The sequence below is a fragment of the Temnothorax longispinosus genome, chromosome 3, assembly GCF_030848805.1.
Source record: "Temnothorax longispinosus isolate EJ_2023e chromosome 3, Tlon_JGU_v1, whole genome shotgun sequence".
NCBI lineage: Eukaryota > Metazoa > Arthropoda > Insecta > Hymenoptera > Formicidae > Temnothorax > Temnothorax longispinosus.
Window position 1 is genome coordinate 15,241,174 of NC_092360.1, and position 12,096 is coordinate 15,253,269.

Here is a 12,096-nt window from a genome sequence, read left to right on the forward strand (position 1 = left end):
ATTACATATTATAATTTATAATATATATCAAAATAATTCACTCTTTTTACTTTTTTATTTAATTGTTTAATTGTTCAAAAGAATTTTTACCTGTAAAGTTACATTATTTTTACTTGAAAGTAATAATAATTCAATTTAATTTTTTTTAATAAATAATTTGTTATTTTAAAAACATATTATGCTTTAATTATAACGATTAAATTGAAAGCTATTTTCTTGAGAAACTAGAACATGGCTGAACACGCTGGAACTAGTTAGATCCATAATAAATTTACAAACCATTAAAAATGTAGAGTGATAATTATAATTTATAACAAACAGAATATTATAATATCTTAATAAATCAGGTGGAAGATGGTATATAATTAAAGAGATATCTATATTATGTGTTTGCAGTTATTATACCCGCCAATGAGAAATCTGTTCATTCCGGTGTTCCTAAATTGTTGGTTGGCAAAGCACTCTTTGGAAAATATGTTCGTAAGTACCTCATCCAAACTAGCCGTAACTTATGTCAAGCTTAAATTTGATTCGCGGTCAACTTAATTATATTTCAGAACGACTTACACCGAGCAATGCAAAAGTCCCAATCGGCATTAAGTCAACAGCTGATGATCCTTAGTGCTACGTTACTGTGCCTTGTCTTTACTAGGTGAGTGCTTTCAAATAATATTTATTGCACATTTGTATTCTCTCTCTTAAAAAAATATATATTTAAGATATTATAATCCTTTACTTCTTTATTATAAATTATAATTTTTAATATATGACAATTTTAAACTTAAAAATAAACGCTCTTTTTAGTGTGTTTATACAATAAATTTTTCTTAATTATTTTTTATTTTGGCATATTTTGGGCGTCGTGAATGTTTCGAAACTACATGTATTATAATTAACAGAGATAATTATTCGCGAATAGACTTGCAATGAAGTTTGTACTGCTCGCTTTATCCTGCTTACTCGTTCATCAATGATACATTTCTAACAGAATAGTATAAAGTTTCTAGAAAAAGTATTCCTATTGTAAGGAGAATTGATTGAAGAGTAGACTCCAATATTCATAAATTTCTAGTCAGTCGTTATTGTGAGTAAGAAGACGTCATTTTTTTATTTGACTAAATAAGTTATTCGAGATTATATATGGGGTATTCTACCCCATAATGGGGTATTCTACCCCATTAAAATTTTCATTTTTACCCTGACCTACTTCAATAATTTTGACCATTTTTTTCCGAGAAGTATTCTGAAAAAGAGAAGACACGTATTTTTTGGTTTGAGCCTGCGATCAATATTTCCGATAGTGTGATTTTTATAAAAATTGAATTTTTCGGTAACTCTATATACTTTTTAAAACGTTAATATCTTGATAATGTTCAATCTTATCGAAAAACGGTTCGGATAAAATTTGTTCAGTTTAAAATGAATTACACGATGTATATATACTTTTTTTAATTTTTTGGACAGTTGTCTAAAGTTGTATTCAACATTACTCGGACTAAAATAGTCAAAATGCATCCGTTAGTAGCAGATTAATAATATATATCTTGATGTTATGTTGTTACGAAATAAAAAAACACATTTTTTGGTGTCATATTTTATTAGCCATAACGAATTTTGTGTACAAAAGCCTGTGTTACGTTTTATAACTAATTCTGCTATAGTACTCGATATCTTCAGTGCATTATCCGAATTGGCAACTGGAAAGTTATCGCTAAAAGATTTCCTTTCGGAAGATATCGAGTATTATAGCTTAATCCTAAAACACAGGCTTTATACAAAAAATTCGTTATGGCTAATAAAATATGACACCAAAAAATTTGTTTTTTTATTTTGTAACAATATAACATCAAGATATATAATATTAATCTGCTACTAACGAATGCATTTTGACTATTTTAGTAATTTTTAATAGAATGTTTACAAATCTTGTTTTTAATTTAAAAAAATGGCGAATTTTACAAAAAATAATTTTTTCTAACGTGAAATGGGCCGCTTTTCGCGCTTGTTTTGAGTGAGCAAAACGATCCATTTCTCCACTAGTTGAAAAATGAAGCCATTTCTCAACTAGTGGAGAAATGAAATTGTAAAACAAGCGCGGCCTGTTTCACGCTCTTGTTAGGAAAAATAGTATGAACAACTCGTGGGAAGAGTGGTCGAGCCCAAATGAGTGTGATGGTCGCACTCGCTTCGCTTGTGCGACCAACTTCACACTCATTCAGAATCGACCACTTTCTAGTTGTACAATATACTATTGTATTTTTCTCTTTAACATCGTATAACACAACTTTAGACTGTCCAAAAATTAAAAAGAATATATACATCATGTAATTCATTTTAAACTGAACAAATTTTATACAAACCGTTTTTCGATAGAATTAAACATTTTCAAGATATTAACGTTTTAAAAAGTAGATATGAGTTACCAAAAAATTCAATTTTTACAAAAATTACATTATCGGAAATATTGATCGTAAGCCCAAACCAAAAAATATGTGTCTTCTCTTTTTCAGAATACTTCTCGGAAAAAAATTGTCAAAATTATTGAAGTAGGTCAGTGTGAAAATGCGCATACGCAGAGTGCCCCACATATCAAAAAGCAAAAATGTATTAAAATATATTAAAAAAATTGTTTAATACTATAGTAGAAATGTATAAAAGAAACATATTAATAGTTGCAATCATAAATTGTTAAGTACTGAAAATTGTTAAATAAATATTAACTATACTATTAGTCTTAACCCGTTGAGGTCACATGGGGTTCAATGGACCCCAGGATTTTTTTTTATTTTTTTCTTAAAAGTATACTATTTTGAGAGTAAAACGCACAAAGTTTTTTTACTCTATCTAAAAAAATTTTGATGAATATTTTTGTGAAAAAAAGTCAAATTTCTCGAAAAAAAAACTTTTTTTTGCATTTTTTTTCAACATAAAAAATTTTTTTAAATTATTGGATTATCAAGAGGAAGTCATAAATTAATTCCAGTTCAAGGTTTGAGTCGATACATCAAAAAGAACGCAAATGGAAACTGTTGTGGGGTCCATTGGACCCCATGTGACCTCTACGTTATTTTTAGGAGGTGTGACCTCAACGGGTTAATAATTACAAGTATAATATTTTAGGGTATTTATGCGTTATAGGGGATCTCTCCGATGGTCTTGACCTTGACATATGTTTTCAAGGTATCACTCTGACAATGAGTAACATACAAAAGATTTTAGCCATCGCTCGTTGTTTATTAAAAAGTTACTAACAAAAAAGTTTGAGAAATATAACAGTTTGTGTCAGTGCTAAGGGAAGTAATTTGCTGATATGTGTGTATAGGCAGTATACATGTAGGCGAGGAGAGGCGTAGCCCCGCCAGCAGGGGTGGGTGGGCCGGGGTGGACCTCGGTTCGCGTGGAAAGTTAAAAACCCGAACCGTATGCTGTCTAGAGAACCATCCACGCGAAACAAGGTCCATCCCTGTTTACAAGGCGAAACAAGGTTTATTATTGTATGGTTCCAATTTTCAATTTTCCACGCGAAGCGAGATTTAGCCCTATCCACCCCTGCTTGGGAGAGTCAGTATCCCTTCCCTCGCCTGCATGTGTACTGTTTATACACACATATATATCAGCAAATTACTTCCCTTAGTATTGACACAAACTGTTATATTTCTCAGTTACATTTGTTAATAACTTTTTAATAAATAACGAGCGACGGTTAAAACCTATTAAAAGTTACTCAGAAGGGTGATTCATATAATATATGTCAAGATTATAGTCATTAGAGGGGAGATGCCCTATAATTACCGAGTTTATAAATATCAATTTCGCGTTTATATATAAAAGGACCAAAATAAACCGCGAGGCAATCAACATTTTGCTTCGTTGTTAGATTGAATAATTTATTGTTGCGCGCGATCACTTTCTATTTATTTCAATATTGTTTTATTTGTTCTATTTACCACACGCAAATCTCAATCTGGATCAAATCTTTCTTCTACAAATTTCAAAAAAAAAAAATTAAAATGTATGAGACAATTCTCGTCGCTACAAAAATATTAAATTAACTCTATACCTACGTAATTTATTATGCAATTTAGAAAAGATAATTTTTATCAATAAATTTTATATTAATTTTACACATAAATTAGTACAATGCATAATAAATAAAATATAAATCGTTTTTAATGAATAAATCTATAATCTGATATCAAATTGTATTAATAAAAATTATTGTTTTCTCAACAAACAACTATTTTGAAAGCCATTTGCACTTCAATATAAGATTATCTTGTATAAAAGATTTTGGTTCCGACTAATTACCTGAAGTTTCTGCTTTGTTTTAAAGTCTATTTGTCGAAATAAAATTAGCACGAGTCCAAATAAAAAGGAACGAACAAGAAAATATAATTTTTGGCATGTTTTAATAATACAAAATATTATGTTGTTACCTCAAGATTTAAGGTGAAAGATTTGTAATCCTACATGCAAACAATCATGAATTGATATTCGCAATGGACTTGATTCGTGACACTGCCGTAATGAAGTTTCCACTCTAGCATTCGCGCGTTATTTAAGTTTACATAACGAACGTATTTCATTTGTCGGCGTGAGGGACTTATTGTATTATCCGAATAACGAGAAAAGTTTTCCAGCCGGAGTACGAGTTCGTATTTACGAATTCAAGTCGTGGATGACTGCGGTTTGTCTTGTTTAATCTTCGAATAAAGTTGTATCTGTAAACGCGACGGCGCAGAGAAAGCTTAGATTGCGGAAATAAATGAATAGTTTGCATGTATGATCTCGTCTGCCATTTTCGTTATATTGCAAATACTTACTTAACTTGAACGCATTTTCTGTAAAGCAGCGTAAACCAAAAAATATCAAAGTATAATGATATAATGATAATAAAATGTCTTACGTTATCTTCATTTATTTGATGAAGAAAATATTTAATAGCCACACAACAGAGAGATTACAATTTAATATATTTATGCAAATATAAAAATTAAATAATAAATTATTAAAATATTAACAGTAAATATATTAAAATAAATTAATTAATAAACACATAAAAATTAATTAATAAATGTATTACAGTATATAAGATATTAATTAACATTTAAGAACTTTTAAAAATCAAATGTCTTTTATGTGTCATTCTACGGCGAGAATAAAAAATCGCGATGAGCAATTTGCAGCGTGAAAAAAATGTGATTTGATTGAAAAAATTCGCCACGGGTTACCAAAAATTCATATATCGACTGTGCAGGTGCGAAAAAAACAAACGCCTGTCATACGCAGATGGTGGAATTTGTAACATTAATCGTCATCGCATATTGACGTGGAAGTTGCAAACCGCAGATAATTTGCAGCTCCCGGTTCTACAATATGAAAAAGAAATTCTATATAAAAGTTTAAACGCAAACTTTTGAATAAATAACAATTTGTGTCAAGTATGAAAAAAATAACGATTTGTCACATGCAGCCGGTATAATTTGCAACAATTGTTAGAGTTTTGTTTATACATATCAGGACATTAAAACAAACTGTTGCAAAATATATACACGGAATCACGTTGCATTGTACAATCTTGCTATTTTGAAAAATAAATTGTAGTCCCTTTTCTGATTTTTAAAATTGATTAAAAAATAAAAATATTTATGACATTTACTAAAAACTGACTTATAATAATTATATTTAAGAGATCTAAAATTTAATGTATTGTCAGAAAAGTATTACGTTAATATAAAAAATGTTAAAAAAATAATAATTTTTAAAATTTTACTATTGCATTTTTCAGCGTTTTTCACGTTTAATATTTATTAGTTACCTTTCTTCAACGTTTATATGATATATATTATGGTAAATATTACTAATCTTAGGTGTTAGATGCTGTAAATAATCCATAGATATATAGATAGTATAAAAGGTCCTTACGTTATCCGATTATTGTAATAATTATAAGAAACTGGTATTATTAATCTGAAATGTCAATATCATTATGGCATTCATCATAATAGCACATCACCAGCGATTAAAATAGCAAGATACAGAAACAAGATTGTATTGATCTCTTTGTAATTATTTTGCCTTTTTATGTGGTCATACATGGAGTTTGTATTACACATACTACGTATATGTATACATACATATTTAAAAATGCGATTTGTATGAAAAATGAAGGGACAAAAGTGCGTGGATTTATCTTGGCAAATCAATTTTGAGCGAGTTTAACGTACAGCAGCGAGCAAATCATTGTAACCAGCAGCTGTCCTTCTACAATGTTAGGGACAAATGAGAAAATGACGAAACACGTCTGATCGACCCAGATCGTAATGTGGGACAAGCGTTAATAAATAATCGCACCTCGGCTTGTGCAGATGGATTGGTATCACCATCGATCGCGACGCTTTATTATTTACGGTGTCATTCTAGAGCGGCGCACTTGCCAGCTCGCCCTTGCACGGCCGTATTATCTACGACAAGGACAAGGAGTAAAGTATAGCACGTCGCGACGCTACGACGAATCTGCGTCACAATGCGTCGAAAAAAGTCGTCGCACTTACAGCTGAAATACAGAGAAATAACTAGAGAAAGAATCGAGTAATTCTATGACTATTGGAAGAAGTACATTAGCATTGCTGCTAATTATAAAAATGAGAAATATAAGATTTAAACATTTGTTTGTAATAAGCAATGTAATGCATAATCCGCTGTTTTTTGACATTATATTGAGTTTTTAATGTATTTGATTTTTTTAAATTTAATTTTAAAGAGAGAGAGAAAGAGAGAGAGAGAGGGAGGAAGGGAGGGAGGGAAGGAGAGACTTTTCTCATCATGTTTATCATTGAATACCCATGACTAAACGGACTGCAATCGCAGGACTCACACAATCTTCTTCGCTTTAAAATGATTAATTATAATTATTGCTTACGTTAGCGAACGAGTCAACGGCTTGACTTTCTGCATGCCGCGAACGTAGTATGCATGATAAGCGCTATAGTTTCACGCTATGCGCTATCACATCTGCAGGTTTGATCACTAACCACATACAGATAGCCAGCCACTTTGCGACTAGCTTTTATAAATATCCGCATTTTCTTAAATTATTCTGTACGCTTTGGAAATAATGATGCAAAATAACAATTGGATAAAATAAAACTTACGTACTTACAAATTTAAATTTATTATAATATATAATAATAATTATTTTTTTATTATTGTTTTTTATTATTTTTTTATTTGTTTCATGAATTGATTTTTTCTTGTTTTTTCTTATGTTTTGAAAGAATATAAAAGGAATATAATCTTTGTAGCCTCATAACGAATTCCTATTGAGAATTTTATCATATATAATAATTAAATTACAAAATTAAATTTTTTACACACATAATTTCTTTTATGTGTATATTTTTAATTAATTTAATTTTTTAATTTACGATATAATCACGATAAACAGAAAAAACCGCTAATATTTTACCTAATTATCCATTGAAAAGTTTTGTTTGAAAAGGTGTCATGAATATATATACAGAGAAAATATCATGCCAGTAACTTTTTCGGGGGAAAATTCTACTTCTATCTTTGTATATATATATATATATATATATATATATATATATATATATATATATTATAGAATATATTATAGAAAAGCTGCTTAATATAAAATGTTGCATTAAGTAACAATTACACCTTTTACAGCTTTGACGTTTGTGCTGTCGCAGCACTTGTTACTTAATGCAACATTTTATATTAAGCAGCTTTTCTTATTATAGCGTCTAATTTTGGTTTCGTTAATCTAACTTTAGATATCATTGCAAACATTATATTTTTTAAATTTGTATAATTAAAGATATAAATATTTTGATTGTGTTTATACGAGATCTTTACACATTAATTATTAATTATTATTACGATTGATATTATTCTGAATAAACAGACGTTATCCGAATTTATTAATGGAATATCTGCTTACATGAATGTAATAAGCTTCCTTCTCAGAATTAATAGAGCAGGCATACAATTGAATTAATTTACATAGGTCAAGTACATATTATATTAGTAATTTTGAAATCAAAATGACGTGTACATCTTTTTAGTATAAGTAATATTAAAACTTTTTTAAAAAATAAAATTGTATATATATGTATAGATGCTTAAAAATTGTACAGAGAGAGAGAGAGAGAGAAAGAGAGAAAGTTCTAAATTCTTTATTAGTATTAATTTAAAAAAAAATACATATTTTGAGGATCTTCAAAATTCTTCTCAATAAAATTTAAAAATTTATTCTGTTGAAATGAAGCAAAGCTCCGAGACACATTTTTTTAACGACTCTCTTTTAATGGACAGTAAAAAATTTATCTCGATTACGTCACTTGTTTCCATGAAATAATGTTCGATTGAATTGGAACCGTCACGTATACACATGGACGAGATTCGTTAGTGAAAACGTTGCTAACAAACGACGGCGCTTGGATAGGGAACAATGAAAATTTTTAACGAAAATGCGTGACTTTATTATCCGTTCGTACGCGAAAACGCGGCGAATTGACGTACAGAAATGTTGAAAATAAAACGACGGTTTTACTCTCACAGTAATACTTTTCTCACACCTTTGGCGCTTTTTAGAGACGCGTTTAAATAATTGTAATTATAAAATTGTGTACCTGTAATACATTTATTAATTAATAAATAAATTTATATTAAATTATTATAAATTTCGGTAATCATAGATTTTAATTACCAAAAAGCGTATACATTTTTTAACTTATTAAAACATAGTCATAGAATAAAAGGATAATTGCTAATATTTAATAAATAATTTTAATAATATTTTTTCTTTAAAAACATAATACTATTTTTAAACTAACATTACTGTTGCAATAATTGAATAAAAATTTGGTAAAAGATGAATGCAGACATCATATCAATAACTCATACAGAGTGTATATCATCAGAAAATAATAATTAAACAAAAAATGTTTTAATTTATATTAATAAATAGTAAACATTAATAAATAATGATAATTTGTTGTATAATTATAAAAATAATTTATTGCATATTTATGAAATTATATTTTTAATAAATGACAAAAGTTGTAAGTCAATTTGATCATGCATAAAACATATTTGCAATGAAATAGGCTGTGTATTTACGATACTATACATACGGTATTTAGTATCCTAGTGAAATATATAAAATAGCATCGATCCATTTGTTGTTAATTAACGTACGATGGGGCACGCTCGACTGTCACGACACGTCGAACGGAAGCACGATGATGCGATGGCGTAGGTAGATAAAGGAAGGGAGGAAAAATGAACAAGGTGCACAAATATATACATCGATATATAGATATAGAAACGGGGCCGCATGCATAATGGATAACAGGCCGTTTATAAACGCCGACTAGTTTATACTAGGCGATGGATTCTTCACAATATCGGGTTCAATCTCTTCCTTTTCTTGCACCGTGCGCCGTTACATCAATTTTGTTACGATCGAAGAATCGTTTTATCAAGGATGTCGTTTTATCTTGCTTCGAGTGGTCAGGCTAATTGTGCATTCGTTTCGTTACGGCGAGAGATTGCCGAATAAAAAATTGCTGATGAAAAGAAAGGTGCTTTTTATCGACTAACATAAATCTGTTTACTCAAATCAAAAGTCGACGTCGAATTGATTAAGAAGCAACCAAAAATCGTTATGCTAATTTCGATTGGTTTGTTGCTAATGAGTATAGTCACGCTCTAATTGATTTAATAAAGAAAAATTTATTAATTGAAAATTTTGGATAAACTTCCGAAAATCACTCACGTCCTATTTATATATTCTTCGGTGAAAATGTTTTAAATAACCTTAAAATGAATATCGTTAAATGGACTTTTATTGACAAAAAAGTTTAAAGCCACATAATATCTGAAAAATCTTTTATTCAAAATTCTAATTAGCAATATTTAGCATAGGTACATAAAATATATAAAATAGATTATTAATGTTCACCTGTTTTGATGTTTGTATATATGTATTTTATTCAAAATGTCTAGAATAACATTGAAAAATGCTTTATTATCAAAGTTAACAGTCCTTTTTTTAATATATATTGACTATATATGGTCATATATGATTATATGTATTTACATATATATAATATCATTATATATGTTCATATATGATTATATATGATTATATATAATTATATATGATCATATAGAGACAAAATTAATATATAATTGCATTATATATACTCATATATATATTTATATATAATTATATGTGTATATACAAAACTGATAAAGGATGGCTATGAGAGTCAGACGCAGTTATCGGTGCGTAAAAGATCCAATTCACTGATTTATTCAACAGTGTATATATTAGTACGTTTTGGCTCGGGATTGAGCCATCTTCAGCAAAATATACAAAAATTAATTAATAATTGCTCTCTTTTTCCATTCTTATTCAGTGATTTTCACGATTAAAAGATCCAAAAACAACATTGACTATCGAATTGAATTAAGATAATGTGATGTCCAAAAGTCCTTGAAATGAATTTAAAGAACTATGTGTGTGTTGACGCATACCTTACAGCCAGCGTAGATTCAATCAAAAAATGAACATTGGACTGTCGAAATTAAATAAAAATATGTGTATATAATCTTTTTTTCCCGGAAAGGGATAATTTAACATATTAATTTTAACATAGTTCTTTTTATTAATCGGACGATGAGAAAGATCTTTGTATATTTAATTGATGCTTGGGTGGGCTCCGCTCCTCCCCCAACTCTATCTCTTAGAAATTTAAATTAGTTAAAGTAGATGCCATTTTTGGTTGGGCTGGATCTAACCAGCCGTTGGTAGCCTAATAATAATATTTTTTATGTAAATTTTATATACTGTTTCCAACTCTAAATAAATTGCGCGCCGACTATTTGTCAGTCTTAAAACACAGCCTTTTGTTGGAACAGTAAATTTACATACTTAAATCAATAATTGGTTTAAATTTTGACGTTAATAAGCATCTTTCTTTTTAAATCTTTACAAAGAATTTATTGCAAAAAATATCATTCTAGCCAGAGTTCGAACCTGGACTTTTTTACAATCTGTGACTGGCGTCTTTACCAATTCACTGACAAGGCAAAAGTTAAATGAATTTTTTATTTAAGTATGTGGATTTACTGTTCCAACAAAAGGCTGTGTTTTACTGACAATGAGTTAGAAAAAGTAGATAAAATTTACACAGAAAATATTATTATTAAACTATCAAGATCTAATCTGACCTAAAGTGGCATCTTCTCTAATTAACCCTCAGGGTACAGACTATAAAAAAGTTACGTTCCGTACGGACATGGGTTAGTCTAACTCGGCGACTTTGATTGACTGTATATCGGGCTGTAATTTGTCAATTAAAACAAATTTTTTTTTTTTTGGATCGGAAATTTTCTCAAAAATACAATGGCGTTGATAGATTTATTACATTACTTGTTTAAACAAAGATACATTTGAAAATGTAAATCATTCTCCAAAAATTTTCATAAAAATTAACTTTTTTTTTTAAATTGCATAACTTTATGAAAAAAAAGATATCGACATTTTTTAAGTCGCGTTTGAAAGCTAAAAAGTTGTTCTTTGAAATGGCTGAATTTGTTTTTTGACCCATTCCAAAAAGTATATTTTTTTTAACTATGAAAATACCCGTTTTTTTGCGATAGCGATATAACGTTACTTGCTTGATTTATCGTAATAACGCAAAAAAAAATATCTTAAAGTAAAAATAGTTCTTTTGGATGTTGTTGATTAGTATAATATAAATAAATAACAAAAATTGAAATAATATTAACATGCATGCATGGATACGTTATGCTGGTATGCTACAGAGCATCATTTTGAGATTAGAATGCACAAAAGTATATTAAAAATAGTAAATTATACATACCAGAATACAAAAAAAAACACTTTACTGCAGCAAATACTCGAAAAACACAATTTTTTTTTAACACGGATTTTGTAACGTTCCGTAAGGACTGGGTGTAGACTACCCGAGTTCAATTTTCAAAATCGTATAACTTGAGCATCAAGCGTAGACTGACGCTGCCCCTTGGCGCTCACAT

General features: G+C 29.0%; 1 protein-coding gene across 4 annotated transcripts in view; it reads left to right on the forward strand.

The window, feature by feature from the left end:
* Positions 1-12,096, forward strand: part of Slo2 (slowpoke 2) — a 310,825-nt gene that overhangs the window by 250,337 nt on the left and 48,392 nt on the right. For all 4 annotated transcript variants that reach the window (XM_071773904.1, XM_071773905.1, XM_071773902.1 and 1 more), the window contains exons 6-7: positions 397-480; positions 558-652. In XM_071773904.1, the coding sequence (XP_071630005.1) occupies positions 397-480; positions 558-652 (179 nt within the window). The remainder of the gene's footprint in view (positions 1-396; positions 481-557; positions 653-12,096) is intronic.